The sequence below is a fragment of the Onychostruthus taczanowskii genome, unplaced genomic scaffold, assembly GCF_017590055.1.
Source record: "Onychostruthus taczanowskii isolate IOZ18803 unplaced genomic scaffold, ASM1759005v1 scaffold61, whole genome shotgun sequence".
Classification (NCBI taxonomy): Eukaryota; Metazoa; Chordata; class Aves; order Passeriformes; family Passeridae; genus Onychostruthus; species Onychostruthus taczanowskii.
In genome coordinates this window covers 4,370,526-4,391,250 of record NW_024503790.1, presented here as the reverse complement: position 1 = coordinate 4,391,250, position 20,725 = coordinate 4,370,526, and the positions used below count along the sequence as shown (strand labels likewise).

The following is a 20,725-nucleotide window of genomic DNA, read 5'->3' as shown; positions in this document are numbered from 1 at the left end:
TACCAAAATAAACAATGAGTGATATACATATATATATTTGAGTGTGTAGACTATAGAGTGAATCATATTGTCGCTTTTAAAGTCACAAAAGCACAATATAAATACGGAATTTCCTGTGAACTCTTGTCCCTGTTGTAATAAAAATACATTCTTTACAGTTAAAGTAAAACTAGTGCAAGTCCATCAGCTGTGCCAGCTCCATCATTTACAGGGCACTTCGTACTTGAAGATGACGCTGAAGATTTTGCCCCCGAGGCGGTCGGCGAGCCACGAGTTCTTGATGACGGCCAGCTTGAGGCTCTCACACCTGAGCACGGCGTAGTAGTTGGTGTGGATGGCCCTGCCCATGCCCTCGATGACCACCAGGTCCGTCTGCCGCTCCCGCACCAGCACGGCCAGGCCCTGGTCCAGGCGGCTGCAACACAGCGCGGTCAGGGCGGCTGCACTGCGGCCACACCTCGGCCACACCTTAGCTCCATCTTCAGCCCCACTGCAGCCACACCACAGCCACACCTTAGCTCCATCTTCAGCCCCACTGCAGCCACACTACAGCCACACCTTAGCTCCATCTTCAGCCCCACTGCAGCTACACCTGCAGCCACACCTTAGCTCCATCTTCAGCCCCACTGCGGCCACACCTCGGCCACACCTTAGCTCCATCTTCAGCCCCACTGCAGCCACACCTTAGCTCCACCTTCAGCCCCACTGCGGCCACACCTTAGCTCCATCTTCAGCCCCACTGCAGCCACACCACAGCCACACTACAGCCACACCTTAGCTCCATCTTCAGCCCCACTGCAGCCACACTACAGCCACACCTTAGCTCCATCTTCAGCCCCACTGCAGCTACACCTGCAGCCACACCTTAGCTCCATCTTCAGCCCCACTGCAGCCACACCACAGCCACACCGTAGCTCCATCTTCAGCCCCCCTGCAGCCACACCTTAGCCCCACCTTCAGCCCCACTGCGGCCGCACCTCGCCCACATCTTAGCTCCATTTTCAGCCCCACTGCAGCCACACCACAGCCACACCGTAGCTCCATCTTCAGCCCCCCTGCAGCCACACCTTAGCCCCACCTTCAGCCCCACTGCGGCCGCACCTCGCCCACATCTTAGCTCCATTTTCAGCCCCACTGCAGCCACACCACAGCCACACCGTAGCTCCATCTTCAGCCCCCCTGCAGCCACACCTTAGCCCCACCTTCAGCCCCACTGCGGCCGCACCTCGCCCACATCTTAGCTCCATTTTCAGCCCCACTGCAGCCACACCTTAGCTCCAGCTGCAGCCACACGTCAGCTCCATCTTCAGCCACACCTGCAGCCACACCTTAGCTCCATCTTCAGCCCCACTGCAGCTACACCTCGGCCACATCTTAGCTCCATTTTCAGCCCCACTGCAGCCACACCTCAGCTCCACCTGCAGCCACACCATGGCCAGCCCTCAGCCACACCCCAGCTCCACCTGCGGCCACACCTTAGCTCCATCTTCAGCCCCACTGCAGCCACACCTTGGCCACCCCTCAGCCCCAACCTGCAGCCACCTCTCAGCTCCACCTGCAGCCTCAGTTCAGCCACACCTTAGCTCCACCTGCAGCCACACCATGGCCACCCCTCAGCCCAACCTGCAGCCACCTCTCAGCTCCACCTGCAGCCTCAGTTCAGCCACACCTTAGCTCCACCTGCAGCCACACCATGGCCACCCCTCAGCCCAACCTGCAGCCACCTCTCAGCTCCACCTGCAGCCCCAGTTCAGCCACACCACAGCCACACCTGCAGCTGCACCCCAGAGCTGCCCCAAGCTGCCAGGTGGGATTCTGCATGGAGTTACATGTGCCCACAAACAGCAGCACATGAAAGCCAAGGGGATGGATTGAAATGGTGTTTAAATGTACCCAAGTTGCGATTTTGACACAGGTAAGTTCTGTCTCCAGTAGAAGAACTGATCAGAATAGGTTAAAAAAGGTGCAATGATGCTTCTATGCCAGTGGGTTTTGGCCACCTGCAGTATCTGACATCAGCCATAACCACAGCTCCTCACCCAGCTGTGTGCTGAACAGACACCTCACCAAGGGCCAACAGCTGTAAGGCCTGAGCAGTGTCACAGCTCTGCAAATCCACACTAAGCACCTACTGATGGGTGTGCAGAAGCAATTCCCAGTGGGAAGGGTGCCTGGGATGCTCCACAGCCAAACCTCTGACCATCCTGCAGCTGAGGGACACAAACCACACAGTGGCACTTTGCCCACGTACCTCAGATCCAGGCACGGAGAACTGGAGCCCGTCTGAACCAACAGCAGCTTCTTATCCCTCAGTGCAGAGCTGTTTAGAAAGACAAAAATATTAAACAGCTGCTTCAGCAGGGCCTTGCACATCTGGGAATAAGGCAGAGAAGCAGGAATATCAAACCCTCTTTTACAAAGGCTTTCTTTGCTGCAGGGGCTTCACCAGGAAACACAATGTTTCCTTGAGCATCCTCTCCTGGGGACACTCTGTGTGTGACTTCCTTGGGTTTGCCTCTATTAACATAGAGAATTCCTGGCAGAGCAGCTGGAGTGCTTGTCAGGGAAGATACAAGAAATGTAACTATGGGTGTACCAGAAAGACCCAATTTCTACATTTTTCACTTTAACGAAAGCAAACGCTGTGCCTTGGGCTGAGGCTGCAGTTACAGATGAACAGTGAAGGGTGATCCTGCAAAGGCAGGATCTGCTGTCCCCAGGGAGCTGGGACAGAGGAGGTGCTTACTGGATCACGGGGTCCATGGCCGCGATGCGCTCGGTCACGATCAGGGACTCGCTGTAGGTGACGTCGTTGAGGGCAGGGCCAGAGTTACAGGCCAAAATCACCTGGGGGAAAGGTGCCAGGAGAGGTCACACAGTCAGGCTCTGGCATTCCAGGTGCTTGGATTATTCCCAGTTTGGCAGAGGAGTGTCCTGCTGGTGGGCAGTGACACCTTCCAGCAGTTAGCAAAACTCCACAGGAATTGGCAAGGAAAAGCACTCACCTCTGTCCCTCTAGAAAGGAGCTCTCGGACAAAAGGAAAGACTCCTAAAATTATGTCTATCCCACTGTTATCTGCGAAAATTAAGGCACATTTATGAGGGGGACCCTCCTGCAAGAGAAAACCAATGCATTCAGGATGGAGCACCACTCACCTCAGGGAAGTTTGTTATTCACAGCTACTCCTCCAAAGCCCCACATTTTATACCCTCAAACACCTGAGCCTCGGGGTCTGGATTGCAGCAAACTCCCAGCACACACCAGTGACAAACAGGAGGAATGGGGCTCCCTGATGGTGTCTTTGCACAGGGGTTTAAAACAGTTCCAGTTTTAAAACACCCCTCAAGTTCCTGTGCTGTGTTTGAGACAGGGCTCTCAAACTCCAGCAATAAAACCTCCACCTGCCAGCTCAAGCCAGGCCTAACTCCAGAGTCAGGCTTTGATCCTGAACGCGCTGGGTGCCAGCTGGACCTACCTTGGAGAGTGTTTCAAGCCAGCCTGGTGCTGGCTGAACAGCATTCCCTTCTGCCAGGAAAGGGCAGCATGGACTGTGGGGGCAGTGACATCCTAAAATGAAAAGATAGTGCCTATTCTCCATTAACCTCTTCATTTGTTCTCAACCTGGTGTTATGAAACTTAGTTCACTCCAGTTCATACCAGCAGAATAACTGAAAAATGCTTAATTCCTAATAAAAACTGACAGGACAGTGCCTGTAGTTCCCTAATTATCCCTGTTACACAAGATTAGCTGGTGCATTGTTTCAGGATGGAGCATGTAATGATTTGCCATAGTCTGCTCATCCCCAACCTTTATGCTGCCATTTTCAACACAGAGATTTACATAAAGACACAAAAGCTTTTTAATGAATCTTAATTAAGTGGTAAAAGAGATCACATGGGAAAAAAAGAAAAAAAGCTTTGCTAATTGGTAAGTTCATTACTTCCAGCAAGCTCCTACATTAATGCCAGTTTTAGCTACTCAGGGGGAAGAACAACTCAAACACTGTATTTGGCCCCAGGTTTTTAAATTCAGGGGTCTGGGTGTATGGAAACAAGAGCCCTGATAAGGAGGGGAGGCTCTGGGAGCAGCTGGGCTCCAGTGGGAATTCAGGGAAGCAGCTTGGGAAGTAACCACATTTTAGACTAATTCCTTTACTCCTTTCTTTATGGTGAATTACTGGGATTTGTTTTGGGCTGTCTGAACAGAGTTCTGTTCAAACCCCACAACTACCAAGGTGGTTTGATGATTAAAGTGGTTAATTAGTAGGTTTAGGGCCACCCAGGGTCGTACCTTGAGTCGTTCCAGCCACTGGCTGTAGGAATCTTCCAACCAGGGACGTTCTGTGGCACAGACAGAGCAGTGTCAGCATTTCTTATCAGCAGCCACTACCTCTTATCAGCAGTCATTCTGCACATGGTACAAGCAGGAGGCTCATGCTGCACTCACTGAAGCATTGAAACATTTGAGCTCAGGTTTCCAATGTTAAATGTGCAGGCTGACAGGGTTCCCCAGCTCTCTGTTATGGGAATGGCTCCATGACAGGAGGCCTGAAGTGGAATTTTCACCCTAAAGCTCTGGAGTAGTGTGGGCTGGGTGTGGACCCCCCAGGACACTGTTCCCTGGCAGGGACACAACAGTGAGTGACCATCTCTGTGTTTAAGGAGAGAGTCTGCAGGTTTAACTCCTTTGGAGCATTACCCAAACTCTGGGTCTGCATTCAGATAACCCTCACAAGCCCAATGATTCTCTGTCATCTGGGTACCAGAACCCCACAAACATTCCCACTCCATTCCCTCATTAACATCCAGCCATGAGCAGGGATCTCCCCTTACCTTGGAGCTTTGACTTGGCTTCTTCAAACCCAAACTGTGGCTCAGACTCCAGAACACTGGGACAAGAGAGAGACAAAGGGCACAGTTGAACACCTCCATCTCACATCAGTGGAATTCAAACATTTCTTTAGCTGGGGCCCAGCAATTTTACTGCACTGCTTACACTGGGGGTGTCTCTGGGTCCCAGGACTGGGAAATTTATTTTGTGATAATTTTAAAAACAAAAGGCTCATCAGGACATTAAATCAGAGTTTTGATGCTAAAATAAAACAGCCTCAGCAATGCAGAGATGTTTGGAGGCAGTAAAGGCAAAAAAGACATTTTTGGGTCTGCAAACCACCATGAAATGTAATAATTTAAACCAGCTGCAGGCTGTAACAGTGCTGTACAAAGGCTGATGGGGAGATTGAGGAACTTTATTTTTTAGGAAAAAAACCCCACAACTGGACATTCTGTAGCTTAAATGGTGCTGTTTAAGGATGTAACACCTACTCTGAGACTGCCTTTGCTCCCCAGTCAAAGACATTCCCTGCCAGAAGTCCTTTCACCAGTGCAAACTGCCTCTCCTCCCAGCCCAGGGAATCCAGGGACTCGATCACACTCTGGAAACACTTTAACGCTATTCCATTTTCTTTCTGCTTTACCTGTAAGACAGACAGGACACATTGGATTTACAGACCAACATTTCTTACCCAGCCCTGGCTGTCTCAGTCCCAAGGCCACTTTTAAGCATCTCCTCTGAGTTCATGGCCTCTCATGGACCAACCAGTTATTGTTGTCAACGTGCTTAGGACCAAGGAAAAACTTTCCTGGATTCTCACAAAAACTGTCATGAGTGCCAGGATATGATCTATAGCCCAAGAATTACTTTTCTTAGCAAATTAGAGGTGCAATAGATCTTGAGCAGATTGGGAAATGGCTCTTGGGCAAGGTGGGGAATGGGAGAGTGGACACACAAAAACCTTGTAGCAGTGACATGATGCATCAAGCCCAGGAAACCACTACCAGCAGTCCCACAAAATCTGAAGGGTGTTTTTTTTTGGTTTTTCTTTGCATCATCCCAAATTCTCAGCAGCTCTCAGGTTTTTTTTCTCTTTTCTGTCTCCAGTGAGATCAGTGTTACAGGGTGACTTCTCTTAGAAAATTTAAAATTATTCTGGGTACCAAAATCTTGTCTTGCCAGTAAACTTGTCTGAATTACAAGAAGCAAACATAAGCAAAAGCCACCTCCCATGTGTTTTAGCCCTTTCTCAGAGTGAAGGTACCACATGACAGTGCAGACAGGGAGAACTTTCTCTGTATTTTGCAGAAATATGTCAACAGTCAGGAAAAGTCTTGGATCAGCCACTAGCACTGTTGATATTTATATATCACACAAATAAGTGGTGAGGAATGGACATACAGAAAGTTGTTTTTTGATAAATAAATCAAATCTCCTCTCCCCAAACATTTCATGTCACAGAACAAAACACAGAGAGAGAACAGCTGCACAGTGGCAACGAATGATTTTAAGAGCAGGAGGTTGTGCTTTGTCCTCTCTCCAACCCAGTGCTGAGAACCTCACAAATGACAAAACCAGCCACAGAGGAGTGAATTAGAGCAGTGACAGCCTGGTGACAGTGTCTGGTGACAGCCACTGCTCAGGAGCAGGGCTGGCAGCAAGACTGGCTCCTCAGGGCTGTCAGGCAATGGAAGTTGTGGTCTTTTTGGTTATCATTATCCTCACCAGGAGCCTGTTCAGGTGAACAGGGACATAAAGGGGTTTATGTCCCATTCCCCAGTGCTGTTTCTCATCCCAACCAATGCAGGAACTGGTTCCTAATCTCTCCCCTCTGAGCCATCCATCACTTGAACAGTTTCAGAGTGTTGGAAAAGTGTCTTGAACTCACCTTGGAATAGGGATCTGGAAAACTGAACTCGTTCAAACAGTGTTCCCTTGTATCCAAGAGACTTCTGACTGTTAAGGTACCATATGCACTTTAAAAAGGGAGAAGGGGGAAAAAACAAATCAATTACTTCAAACAGAAAAAGCTATGTTTCTCTCTGTTTCTGCTGTAAGTCACAGTCCCTCACATGAGCACTGAAGCTGCAAGACACAGGTGCTAAACCCTGGCTTTGCAATAAGAATACTGAATCTACAATTAAGATTATTTATTGTAGATTCAATAATCTTAACTCTACAATAATATTATTAAAATACAGGGAGGGAGACCATTCAGAATTAACCTGCTGCTATTTTTAATAACCACATACAAATTTTTAATAACAATTTTTCTGCCAAGATAGAATTTCACTGCTCAACTCCAAGACATGAAATCCAAAATCTCCGTGCAGAGGATCTGATGTTTGGCACAGAAACTTGCCTGAGCCTTCAGCCTACTTGGCTTTGTTTGCTCTGCTTCACAACCTGGTTAGCTTTTGGTGGGCTTCCACTGCTCATCAGAAGCAGCAAGTGTTGCAAAAGGGAAAATAAAACCACTTACAAAGGCTGCTGCCTGAGTGTCTGGAGCTTATTCCAGTATTTCTGGCGGAATTTCTCAGCTCTCTCCTGTGCATCCACAGAGTCTGGCTGACTGGCTGCAGCTCGCTTTGCCACCTGGCAGAGAAAAGAAACAACACTGGAGTTACCAAATTAACTCTTCCTCCTTGTAATTGATGTGAAGTTCAGTCTGAGCAATAACCCCTCCATCTGCCTCCCTGTTCTGTGCCTGCAGCCTGGCTGCTCCCTCCCACACAGCACCTCCCAGCCTCCCTTCATTCCACACAGTAAACAACAATTTTAATGGCTCTTTTCATCCCAAAAGAGTTAAAGCTGGTTTTCCAGACTGTACTGTCAGAAGTTAAGCACAAGTTCCAACTGCTTAGAGGAGAGGAAAAAAATAACAATGCTCATACACTGAAGGAGAAACAGGCAGACATTGAATGGTGCACATCGACCCCTTGTGTTCTCTTTTTGTTTACTCCAGTGAACTGCCTGAATCAGCTTCAGTGCAGAAAAAAATAATTTGTGTCTGGTTCAATTGTGCTCTTCCCATGGAAAAGTGTCTGTGAGGCAGCAGGACTGCTCCCAGAGGAACAACCCAAGGAGCTCTGGCCTTTGGTTGTGTAACTGTCCTGCTTGCAGCTCTGTACAGAGAGGTCCAAGTACCATTAAAGAGAGAAATGCTTTGAAAACACCTTTCAGGTGCTAAAAAGAAAGCACCACAAAAGAACATTTCTGCCTTTGAAGGGACCAAGCCCTTCCTGAAGAGACTGGGACAATGCCATGCGCCTCTGTTACAGGGAAAGAGGGGCTGCACTTCCAGAGGGTGCCACAGCAGGAACATTTTACAGGACAAACATGCTGCTCCACAGAAGATTTGTTTCCTAAATACCTGTGTCACTCACACAGGACTGTTCTGTGACACTTACCCCATCCAGTGCCTCCTCAAAGCAGGTGAGCCAGTATTTTCTGGCCATGGCATCATCTGTGAGGTCAACAGTGTCTGGGATATAGGTGGAGGGGTCTTTCAGCAGTGGCAGGTTAACAAGTGGTCTCTCCAATCTGTCCATTTCCAGCATGTCAAACTAGGGGAGAAATGAAAGAGATGGATTAGAACTCACTCAGAAATTAATTCACAATGAATTAAATTAACACAAGGGCTGCAGAAGTCCAGCCACTGTTAAGACTGACAGATTTGCAGACAATTATAGGTCATCATTAACAATCCAGTTCCCTCTGTGGATTATTTTATCCATGCCCACCCTATAGACAGAAATTATCCAGTGTGAAAACAATCCACTGTGGAATCAGAATTGCTGTACTGTCAGTGACTTTAAGAGATGACAGGGCTTGTGCTCTTCTGTCCAATCTTGTATTTGCTTTCTCACAGGAAGCAAATTGACACTGCTTAAAGATGGTTGAACATGAAATTCCAGATTCTGAGGTATTTCAGCTGCAGCAAAATCCAGCTGCTCCAGAGAAAGGGTGAGAGACAAACATTCCCCCCACTTTGGTGAAGGAGAGCAAGACAAAGTAGCAGGCAGTCTGTTTCATGAAACATTCCATCCAACACCACACAGGACACGAGACAACACCACACCAGACACCAAACTGGTCACTTCTCTGGGAAGCAGGAGCCTCAAGGGCAAGCAGCAACCAGCTGGAGAATAATCACCTATGTCCAGGTCAGCACTGCTAAGAGAACACACACAGGGCTAGGAAAGACAGCACATACTGTACCACTCCGTGTTCTCTGCATGGGGTAAACATCAGGGGATGTGCTCATAAGCCCAGAACTCCCAGCATAGTTCTCTCCCCAGCTGTACTGGTTTGGATCTAGAAAAGAGAAAGACACAGACACACATAATCTGAAAATAAAACTGAGAATACTCCTGTGAGTGAGTCTAGAGCCAGCATCCCTCTGAGCAGCTGCTGCACTACACAAGCCAGCTCCCCTTGTCTTTAAAAGCAAACAGAATTTTTCCCTCTAACCCCCAAAAGAGGTATTTCAACCAGTGAATGAATTACCTGCTCAAAAGAGTCCCAACCTGAATGAGACAAGAGACAATTTAAGCTCCAAAAGAATTATTTTTAACCCCATTTCCTTGTCATTAATCAGCATGCCTCCAAAGCACTATCACTGAGCATTTATTTCTAAATCTAGATCCATTATTAACAAAATAGTATTACAGAACTCTCAAAGCACAATGTAAGCTTCAAGAAACACTAAAGTTATTTCCAGATTTGCTTTATTTGAGAGAAGTTTAATGAGCTCAGATGTACAGTACATGCTGCAGAAGCAATGTCTTTAATTCCTCAGTAGCTGGTTCCTTGCCCATCTCTATCAAATGGGCAGGAAAAGAATTCCACATCCATTTTTTGGAGGTGCATTTGATACTTGCTGAGCTAAGTACCATTAGCAGCCTGTGGCTGTGCCACTAACCAATGCACTGCCTGGCTTGCCAGCACACCAACAGGGGAAAAGGAAAACTAAATAGGCAGAATTCCACCAAAACACCCTGGATCCAAGAGATCTGGACAGAAGGGTTTCCTCTGTGAGGCTTTTCACTCTCAACAAACACAGTTTGGAGATGCTGGTATTCCTCAGTACATTAAAGGAATTCAGAAATGGCCTCTTAAAGAGGGGGAGGTTCTCCAAACCCCCATTTCTCCAGCTGCATTTAGAGCTGTGACTGCTCTTTGTAGAAGTGCAGAGTAGAGAAGAGCCCATTCCTGCTGCCTTCTCAGAGGTGAGCAGGAAATCCAGTGAGAAATTAAGATGTCCTTGCCAGAATGCATAAAACCAGAGCCCAGCATCTGTGTTTATTAGTGCCAAATGGATTTATTTAGGCAACAGCTTACATGCAGCCTCTTAAGAGAAACTTGGACAGTACACTGACATTTCAGAACACAGCATATACAGAACAGAGCAGTGCTGTACTTACTGTCTTGTTCAGCTCCTTTTAAAAATGCCCCAATGGCTCCCAGGTAGCCTTCATGTCTCAGGAACAATGCCTGAACCTCTCCCTGCCACAATATGAAACATTGCAATTGGATGGTCCCTGAGGGCTAACAGGCACTTCTTTGTCACTAGTTTCACACTTTAATTTAATAGAAACAACTAGCAGATGGTAATAGGCATTTGTGCTACATTCTCACACATTCAGCAACTTTTATGGTGCTTCTGGAACAGCTCAGGGAGGAACTGCTCACACACATCATTCCCCAGTTATCACACAGCTGGAAAACACCCATGCACCAGTGGTGTGTGCTCTATGGCCTTCCCTGGGAAACACCACTGCATCATTCCATGAATATTCAACTCCTCTTGCTTCAACAGGCTGGAAATGCAAGGGCATGTGATTGCCTTGGTGAGCGTGTGCCACTGCAGCAACACCTTTGGGACACTGCTCCTTGTCTTTGTTTCACTGCACTGCTCTTCAACACCACACAGACACTGGGCATTACTCACAGGCAAGCATTGCCCCATCTAAATAATTCAATTATTAATGCAAAATACAGGAATGCTGGGGAGGAGAAGCCTCCATCCTCACAGCAGGGCCCCTCAGCTTTCCAGGGTGGGTGAGACATGGCCTTTCCCAAGGAATTCAGCAGTGACTGTGGGAACAGCTCACCCTGAGGGCAGCTACAGGGAAACAGCAGCTCCAGCTCACAGGGAGATTTGGATTTGAATCCCTGGCAAAGTATCTCTTACAACAACCTAAAGCTGCAGTTTTGCAATAGCTTTCTTGGAACAGAAAGGGACAACAATGGTGAAATAAAGAGGGGGAAAAGCAGCACACAGGAGTCTCTTGCATGAAGCACTAAGATGAGAAAAAAATTGGTGTCACCTACTCTATAAAATTCCCAAAGTGCAGGACTAATCTACCTGTAACAACCATTAACAAGCTTGTGGATTGGACCTTTTTCCTAGTCAAAAATCTTCAGTATTTTCCACAGCTTCAAAACCTGCAAAGAACTTCAGCTTGCTTGATTTGAGGTTTGATTTTCTCTTTAGTAACAAAACCCCACTGATGCCAACTGTCTCAGCAGAACAACCCCACACTGCATGGCCTGGGGGTGGAAAGATGCAAATCAGCAAGAGGAATTGAATAATGATGGTGACTATCTAAGAACACAGTGGAAACTCATTACTTGGAGCTACAAGACAGACTGTCAATCAAAAAGTAATAATAGAAAGAGAGAGAGGGAGGCAAGGAGAGAGAAAAAAGGCCAGACACAACTCCCAGACATTTCACATTGATTTCACCCCTCCCAACACATCCCAGCCTTACCTACCTAAGGAGCAGCATTCTAAGCTTACTTCATGTGCAAATTCATTTATTAAGGTATCCCAACAGCCTAGAAAAATACCTAAAATGTGACTTTGCTGTAAGGAAGCCTGCGTTTTCCTTACCTTGGAGAAGAAGTTGATGCTGTAGGTGATTGTGCGCATGGTGACGGGGTGGCCCCGGATAAAAAACCCTCCAAAATAGATTTTATCCAGGTTGTGCAGTTTGGCATAGAGGCAGGCCAGCTGCCCAATGTCATTGCTGATCATGTGGAGCAAACTTTTGGCCATATCTTCTTTGGAAAACTCTGGAAGGGAAGGAAGAGTAAAGCAAATGACACACAAATTGAGGGAGCTCCGGTGGACTGTGCTTTTCTAACTGAACCTGCAGTTGGGGAAAGAAAAATCCAGGCTTGGAGCAGTTTTCCTGATGTGTGGAGAAGAAAAGAAAAACCTCACATATATAATGTACTTCTAACAAGGAGGAGTGTGATTTGATTAAAGATAACAGGAAAAAAAAGCCCTCACTAAGCCTGTGTGAAAGATTTCTTGCAAAAACACTTCCTGGATGGCAGGAATCCATTTCTTCTCTCTAGGAACCACGGGTGAGGGTTCATCCATCCCTCTTGGCCTGAGATGCACTGCAAGTATTTCATTAAGATACTGCAAATTGCAATAAATCACTGCCAAAGGGCCTTTCTAGAGCCCAGAAAGCCACATCTATTTCCCACAGGAATGAATTAACCCCAGGCTAACCAGACAGCTATTTTTTAAATTTTCCTTTGGCTTGGGCAATCCCAAACTGAAAATTTAAATGTCTTCTTATAAAGCAGTACTGCATAATATTTTTAATCAACATTGTGCAGGCAAAACACGAGATCACGGAAGAAGCTGGTGATTATTTTCAGCTATACTTGTAAAAAGAACAAAGTTATTCCCAAGAGCCAGAGATGTTTGGGTAGATGTTTTTTATCCCAGTACCTTTGTCTGCTGTGGTGGACTTCCCAAAGCTGCTGGCAATGAGATTCCCACTGAGCCCCAGGGTCTGGTAGGCACCTCCATACACGTCCTTGACCAGCATGTCCACGTTGGTGTGCTGGCCCTTTGAGGCCAGCTGCAGCAATTCATCAAATTTCTGAGGGTGAGAAGCACAGTCACCACAGCTGACCTGAGCCAGAGCTCTGCAGCATCTTTACTGACCAAAACCAGCCTTAGAATTAACCCTGCCAGCCAAAGACAGGCTATTTCTAATTACAAGGCTGAATCCAAAGTGATTAAACACACAGATCTCAAGTGGAGCTCCTTTAAAGATGAACACCACAATCAACCTCTTTCTTATCTGCAGATATTTTGTTGAATTTCCCCTGAAAACTAGGGTGGGTCAGCACATATAAAACAGTCAGAGGCCTCGTGGCATCCCTTATCTTGGAAGTCAGAAACACAGGAACTAAGAGGAAATAATTTTGTCTTCCCAAAGGTCACTAAAAGAGAAGTTTGAGAAAAGTCTCAGTGTGCCTTTACTGTCCCTGAAATTAAACTTGCAGGCAAGCTCCATTATCCCAGCAGTTAATTTATAACCCTGTTAACTTGAATTTCTTCTCCAAAACCAAGAGAGAATTAAGAGCAGGCACTGTCAGGTTCTAAGATTTCTTCTTTAGGAGCATCAAACCAAAAGCACAGCCCAGGCTGTGCCCTCCCTTTGACATTTTCTTATCTGGTGCATTTGTAACTCTAGCTTTTCCTACACTGCTGACATTTAGGACACTCATTTAAGCCAGGTGGTTCTTTGGGAAGCCCAGCATGATGTCAGAGCAGGACTAAGTCAGGCCTTGTTCATCAGCCCAGGATTTAAACTTGCATTGGCAACCAAGGAACCAACCATGAGGCAAAACTTCTCCTCTCAGCTCCCAGACACTTTGCAGCAATGGTGTGCTCCCTGCTTTCTTCTGCAGACAGTACTGCAGGAACTGGGCTGGCATTTTAAGTTGAAAAGAGAATAAAAAATTACCAGGCCACTTTGAGGAGGCTCTTGTGCATCACTTGTCCTTGAGCCCCAACAGGATTGCTTTTGGTCACAATAAGCATCTTCTAATTCTTGTCCCTATATTCCACTAGTATCCTTTTCCATGTAAACTTTCCTTTTATCATCACAAGTGTCAAAAATATGAACACGAGTGCAGGACTCAGCCTTCTTGCCTAACATTCCAACATTTCAGGCTTCCTCCCAGCATTTAATTTAATCCCACCACTCTTAAAAGAGACACTTGGTTACCTTTGTTTTGGTGAGCAGAGCTCCAAGACCCCAGAAGGTTCCACCTCCAATTGAGCTGCCACCAATCCATTCAAATTTGTCTTCTGTTTCTACCTGTGAGTCAAACAAGATTTATTTAGAAAGTCCTTTTATAATGTTGAACACAGATTTAAATGTCAGAGTGTAAAAGGTTTTGGAAGAGTGGAATCAGTGGAGATGGAATCTTTCCATTGTGGAAGTGGCAGGTGAGAGGGGTACATTGCACATACACCACAAGCAATTTTGGAAATCTTTGCATTTAATTCTTGACAAATAATACTAAATATAGACATTAAACTTGGTCTCTTCAACAGTGTGACAAACAAACAAAAATCACTTTGATCTGACAGCCTTTGCTCTCATTTGGTAATCACTTCTCTAAACATCAAATTGAATGTAATTTTAAAAAAATAGTGACTAGAAAGGCATTCATAACTCTGCAATTAATAAACTTTTTTAAATGCCCAGTTTCATTTTTAAACCTCACATTACCCAAGAAGAAACAAGTACAAATGTGAACCAGTAAGAGATTTCAGATCACCTTTATCAAATCTCCAGCAATGCATTTTGGCCACCACTCACCTTCACTATGGAGACCCCTGAGCCAATGTTCACCAGCAAATAAGGGAAAATGTTGGGGTGGTTTGTCTGGAACCTGAATTCTGTGTCTGAATCCTTCTGGTAAGCAAACACCTCGTGGGGGATGTTCCTCAGCACAAAGTTGCACCCCTTAATTAAGCAGGTCATTACATCTTCCTTATCAACTCTGAAGGAGAGGAAAAAGCCTTAAATAAATGTCCCAGCCCCCCTGATAAGGCAGTTTGCTTTTGGAGCAGGAGTTTGCACAGACTTTGCAGAGGGGAATTTTCACACAACATGGCACAAGCCCAGCTCTAATGGAAACATGAAACCTCCATCTGCACATGGTCTGGTGCTCCCCTCCCATGTCAGAAGTCCACACTGGAGTTCTGTTACACAGTAACTTTAATCACGTTGTCATTAAAAATAATCCTGTTTGCTTGTTTACACTGCTCTTTTCCTGCCCTGCTCTTTTCATGGTCTGTGCACCCCTGCTATAAAGTAGGTCAGGAGGCTTAGCTGGAAATTAACCTCAGAAAATAATTTCCCAACATGGAATAATTGTCTATTGCTCTTCCCCTGCCTCCTAATAAAGCACAAAAGGCCCCCTAAACTTTTCAGAACTTGTTTATGACAGATTCAAGGGGCTGGGAGGAGCCTACAAGTGGGATTAGCAAACACAGAAAAAAAGACTTCTCACATGAGTAGCAGGATTCACTACAGGATATCCCCAGTGTGGAGTCTGGGAATGTGATACAAAACCTAGAGAAGATGATTGATAAGTCAGCTAACACTTCTGTGTCTCTGTACTGTTACTGATTTATGGAAACTCTTACAGGAAATACCCTGAGGCTTGTTGGGAGCACATAAACAAGGCACAAACTCATCTAAACTACTACAGAACGATTTGTGTGTTCCATGGTGGGGAAGCTGCTCTGGGGAGCTGGAGAAAAACTGAGTATGTCAGAACCAAATAAAAACCTAAACCAGGTGCACCACATGAGATAAGAGGGGAAAGTGCTTCCTTATCTTGATCGATTGATCTTTAGTAACAGCCAATAAGGTACTAAAAGGGGCTGGTGTGAAATAAACAGATAACAGAGCCCAGCTTATCAGGAGAAATACTTAATTTGCAAAGACAGTGTAAAAGATGAGCACAGGGCCTCAGGGGTTGAGGAATCTACCACACAGATCACACAGGAGAGGTGCCTTGAAGCTCTCCCCAGTGATGTTTAATATTGGGGTAAATGAATGTTGTTCTACACTTATAGCAGAGAAAGTGTGAATTTACAGGCACCACCATCTGTGGCTTTGATGGCTTTTGTCTCTGTATTGGTAAGATGGCCTTTGATGTCATCTAGGCAGGTTTCAGGGTAAGCATTTTAGTATTTGGTGTTTGATAACAGTGCTTGAGCAGGAAATTTATGAAGCTGTAAATTCATGGGGCTGCCCTTTGTTCTCCTGCAAGCCTTTGCATGAAGTTTAGGTAGGAGCTGTACAATAAATGACTGTCACATGAATCACCTCTGAGCATGCCCAGGAAAATGACAAAAGCTTTTGGAGTAGGTGTAAGTTAATTCTTTACAGAAGAAAAAGCAGTTCCACTTACTTCAACCCCAGTTTCTTCTCAATAAGGTCTTTGAATTTATAGGCACCACCACCCGTGGCTTTGATGACTTTTGTCTCTGTATTGACAAGATGGTCTTTGATGAAATCTAGGCAGGTTTCAATGTAAGTGTTTTCAAATTTAATGAAGTGAAGTCGAGCTGTAATCTCCTCCTGAACAGATATTTCATACAAAGGTTCATTGTCTACGTCCTTTAAAAGAGAAAAGGATTTCTTAGAGAACATTCTTGCAGAAACAAGGTTAAATGCTGAACTACTGAACATCAATACTTGTGCTTTTCTTGCCCTTGAAACTGTGTTAATGCCATTAAACATAACACCTCAAGCTATGTCAAAGAAGAAGAGAGTTTCACAGGTCTTAATTCTCCTTAAGCTGAGATAATCAATTCTCCCATGTGGCTGATGTGCAGGAAATCCCTCTGCATGAGGAAACTTTTGTCTGCACAGGAGAAGGGTATTTTTACAAAAGTACCACACTTACTGTCTGGAAAATAAACATTTCAAATAGTACCTGGCAATACAAACACCTCCCAAAAAGTTTTATACAGAACAAATTACTGGATGTGTTTGGGTACAATTTCTGTTCTACCCAGTCCAGAACCTCACTCCTGTGAGTCAAGCACATGCAGCTGATCCCTGATGGAATTCTCACCTTTCCAGAATGATCAAAGGATCTCACTCTTGCCACTTTGTGCTGTACAGTTGAGTAATAAGCCAACTTGGTTAATGAACCACCTGTTCATGAAGAGATGACAAGTTATGATTAATGGCTCACCTTGGAGCAAACAACAGAACTTATGTTCATGCTGGTTCTCCAAGTTTCCTCAGTTAAAGCCAGAGAAAATTAATGAGAATGCAGAAAGAACCTTTGTTGAGGAACTGCTCGGCCTGGTTAACCCCCAGAGCATCACAGGAGGGAAAAACTCCATAAATTCAGTTTGTGCCTGACTGATGTGGGATGAAGATGAGCAGTGGAAATTCTTAATTAGCCAGGCCAGTACATGTACTGCTGTTATTCACCTTGTTTGGAAACTTTATGAAACCCCCCAAATCTGTAGCAGGATTTTCTCAGCTGGTTTGCCACCACTGAGCAACGCCCACCATGTGCACAGAGTGTTTCAGCAGCAACACCTAAATAATATTCTTACCCTGCTTTTAGGGACAAATCTGCAAACTCATGGCTGGTTAGAAAATGACCCTTTGTACTGAGTAATTATTTTGCAAGACTGGTCTTGGCTTTGGGCTAAAAATGCCCAGAGTGATGTTTCTCAAGCACACAGCAGTTGGAGATGTTAGCAATGTGCAAGTCTGAGCAGAGCAGCCTCATCACCCCCTTCAGGCCTCCAGTCTGCTCATGGCAATAAAACTTTCAACTCTCCCCTTGAAAAAGAATTCAACCCCTTGCCCTGTCTTTGCATCTGACCTGCAAAAGTGGATTTCTGGGGTTACACTGAATAACTTCAATGTTTTCCACCACAGTGCTCCAGGTCTGAGGGTAACTGTGATCCACTACTGGATTAACATTAAAGTCCTGAAAGTAAATAAAAACCTGGCAATGTTAGATCCTAAATAATGGCTAAATTCACTGGCACTGCACCAAGAAATGAAGCAGCAGAGGTGAAAGATAGTGTCAGCTCTTCCACAGTGCTCAAACATTTTTGTTAGGAAAATATTTGCAACCTGTAGGAGAAAAACAGGCAGTTTACTCCAGGAAAATTTAAGCGAGGTCAACATAGAGTGACCAGGGACAGACACTAAGAGGAACAAAAGCAATAAAGCTTCCCTGACCTTGGATCTGATTTCAGTGTCCCAGGCAGTGCTTTGAAGTTTCTGGTAAACAAAACCCACGGTCTGTTCTCCTAAAAGGTGAGGGCTTGCACAGTTTTTATGGGAAAGTTTCCCTCCACAGCTCCAAACTGAGGCTCAGTGTTGGAATGTCACGTTCTTTACACCGACAATGACACGGGCTGCAGGAATTCACCACCAGACCCACGGGACGCAGAGCCACGCTTTGTGCATTATCCCCTTCCCCTCCCACTTTTTAAAGACTTAAATCCATTCAGAACACCAGCTGAGACATGTAACTAGGTTTTATAACTAATCCCACGACTCTAATTCCGAGCTGACCCGCACCAAGGGCCAGCTCCAGCTGTTATTTTCACAGGCGTGGAAGCAGCAGCTCCTGAGGGGCTGAAGTGACACGACAACATTTTCTATCATGCTGCAGGTTTTCTCCCTGCAGTCCCTGAGTCTCCAGCACACAGAGCAGTGTTCACCTGAGCAGCAATAGCTTGCTTTTCTTTTCCCTGCCTTTTCTCCTAAAGGAAAATGTGTGAAATGGCACTTGCGGCTTAGTGGGTGTCCGCAGAAAGGCTGCTGAAACCTGCACGGGAGGGACTGCGAACAGGCTCAGCCTGTCCCCGCACAGTTCCTGCAGCGCGCAGGTGTCACCCTGTGTGTCACCCTGTCACCCTGTGTGTCACCCTGTGTGTCACCCTGCTGTCTGTCACCTCGGGGAATCACCAATGTCGGCTGCTGGCGCGTACGCACAGGGCAGCGGAGGTTTTGGGGGTGACTGAGGCAGCAGTGACAGACCCCGACACACGCCAAGCCCCGCAGCCGCCCTGCCCTGCCCGGGCAGTGCCACAGCCGCCGTCCCCAGCCCTTTTTGCTTCTTCCAGGCCGGTTTTGAGAGCCGGAGGAGCGCCCGCAGCATCCCGCGGGCCGCGGCCTGGCCCGGGGGGCGGCCGAGGGGCTCCGCACTCGGTGCTGGCGCACTGGGGCAGGGCCGGCGCGCTCTGAGGGGGTGCAGCCGATGTCCCCCAGCCTCGCCGCCCCCCGGCCGGTCCGGCCGAGCCCCCCGCGCTCTCCCCGGTTCTCCCTTGGACGCCAAGGGCAGCCCGGACCGGGCCACCCCGCCCGGCTCCCCGCGGCCCGTTACCCGCGCGCGGCCCACCGGGACATGTAGTGCCGCTCCTCACCCGCGCCGCGCCGGCACCCGGCGGCGGGACTACAACTCCCGTCGTACCCCCCGCCGCCCCCTCCCCGCAGGTCCCCCCGCCCGGTTACCGATGTCTATGGCGAAGCGCTTGGCGTTCTCCAGGTTGCGGAAGATCTCGTCGGGCGGGAGGGTGATGCTCTTGTCCAGGCTGCCGTGACCGCTGCCGCGCCCGCCCCGCTCCGCCATTTTGAACGCGACCCGCTCCCTCCCTCACCCCGGCCTCATCGGCATGCAAATGTATGTGCATAAATCTGCATGCGAACGAGCGGAGGCGCGGGGAATCAGGCGGGGAGCGCGCGCCGGCCCCGCCCACCAGCGGGGGCGGGGCCTTGAGCCTGAGGGACTCCGCGGTGAGGGGGGCGGAGAGACCCCGGGAGGAACCGGGGAGAACGGGGGGACAGCCCGGGGAGGGGTCGGTGACACCCGGGGAGAACGGGGGGACAGCCCGAGGAGGGGTCGGTGACACCCGGGGAGAACGGGGGGACAGCCCGGAGAGGGGTCGGTGAGACCCCGGGGAGAACGGGGGGACAGCCCGGGGAGGGGTCGGTGAGACCCCGGGGAGAACGGGGGGACATCCCGGGGAGGGGTCGGTGAGACCCCGGAGCCGTTGCTGGACAGAAATCCCGGGGAGGACAGAGGGATCCCCGAGGCCCGGGGAGAACGGGGGGACAGCCCGAGGAGGGGTCGGTGAGACCTCGGAGCCGTTGCTGGAGAGAAATCCCGGGGAGGACAGAGAGATCCCCGAGGAAAACTGGGGGGAGAACGGGCGGAGAGACCCTCAGGGGAAATTTTAGGGGGACCGCAGGGAGGGGGCGATGAGACCCCCGGGACCAGCTTGGGGGGACGGGCAGAGACCCCGGGGCAGAGATCCCGGGAGGAGCGAGGGTGGAGGGGACAAGGACAGAGCCCTGGTGGGCTCGATGGGACCCTAGGGGAGGAACTTGGGGGAGATGGGGGGAGAGACCCCTGGAGAGGGCAGAGAGACCCCCGAGGAGGGCAGAAAGACCCCTGGGGGGAGCTGAGGAGGGGGAAGAGTGAACCTGAGGGAGGGCAGAGAGACCCTCGGGGGGAACTGGGGGGGGAATGGGCAGAGACCTCGGGGGAAGCTGGGGAGGGCGGGAGAGAGACCCCGAGGGAGGACAGAGAGACCCCCGGGAAGGATTAGAGAAAAGGGGCAGAGAGACCCCGGGAAGGACTGGGGAGAACGGGCAGAGACCCCCAAGGAGGGCAGAGACCCCCGGGGGGATCGCCGGTAACTCACGGGGGTCCAGGACAGCCCCACCTGTAGCCAAACCCCTGAATTTTAACCCCCACCGCGTGTTTCCAAGTGATTTGTGACCCCGACACATCCCCAAGAATGTGAATTTGTGCCTTGGGAAACTTTATCTCTTAATTAAAAGTAGTTTCTGTGTTTGGGGTCCCTGCCTGTTGGAGTTAGGTGATATTTAAAGTCCTTCCCAACCAAACCATTCCATGATTTTTTTCACCCTTGCAGTGACCTTTCTTGGCTCTGAATTCCCAGAGAATTGGCTGCTCGGGCGTGCTGTTATTTTTGTCTCACATTGAGAGAGCTGCGGTTTGATATTCCCGAGCTATGGAAATCAGCATTGCAGAGGTCCCGA

At 48.1% G+C, this 20,725-nt stretch overlaps 1 protein-coding gene across 1 annotated transcript; it reads right to left on the bottom strand.

The window, feature by feature from the left end:
- Positions 1–19: 19 nt before the first annotated feature.
- PANK4 (pantothenate kinase 4 (inactive)) lies at positions 20–19,412 on the bottom strand. Its single transcript, XM_041419393.1, has 19 exons — positions 19,172–19,412; positions 16,755–16,837; positions 16,086–16,294; positions 14,480–14,663; positions 13,880–13,972; positions 12,589–12,742; positions 11,734–11,915; positions 10,262–10,343; positions 9,052–9,152; positions 8,246–8,401; positions 7,318–7,430; positions 6,724–6,811; positions 5,327–5,478; positions 4,835–4,890; positions 4,293–4,342; positions 3,006–3,113; positions 2,747–2,847; positions 2,252–2,320; positions 20–415 (listed from the first exon to the last, which is right to left on the bottom strand). Exons 1-19 carry the CDS (start codon positions 19,287–19,289, stop codon positions 202–204), a joined length of 2,313 nt encoding a protein of 770 aa, XP_041275327.1. The 5' UTR covers positions 19,290–19,412; the 3' UTR covers positions 20–201.
- Between the last annotated feature and the right edge of the window lie 1,313 nt (positions 19,413–20,725).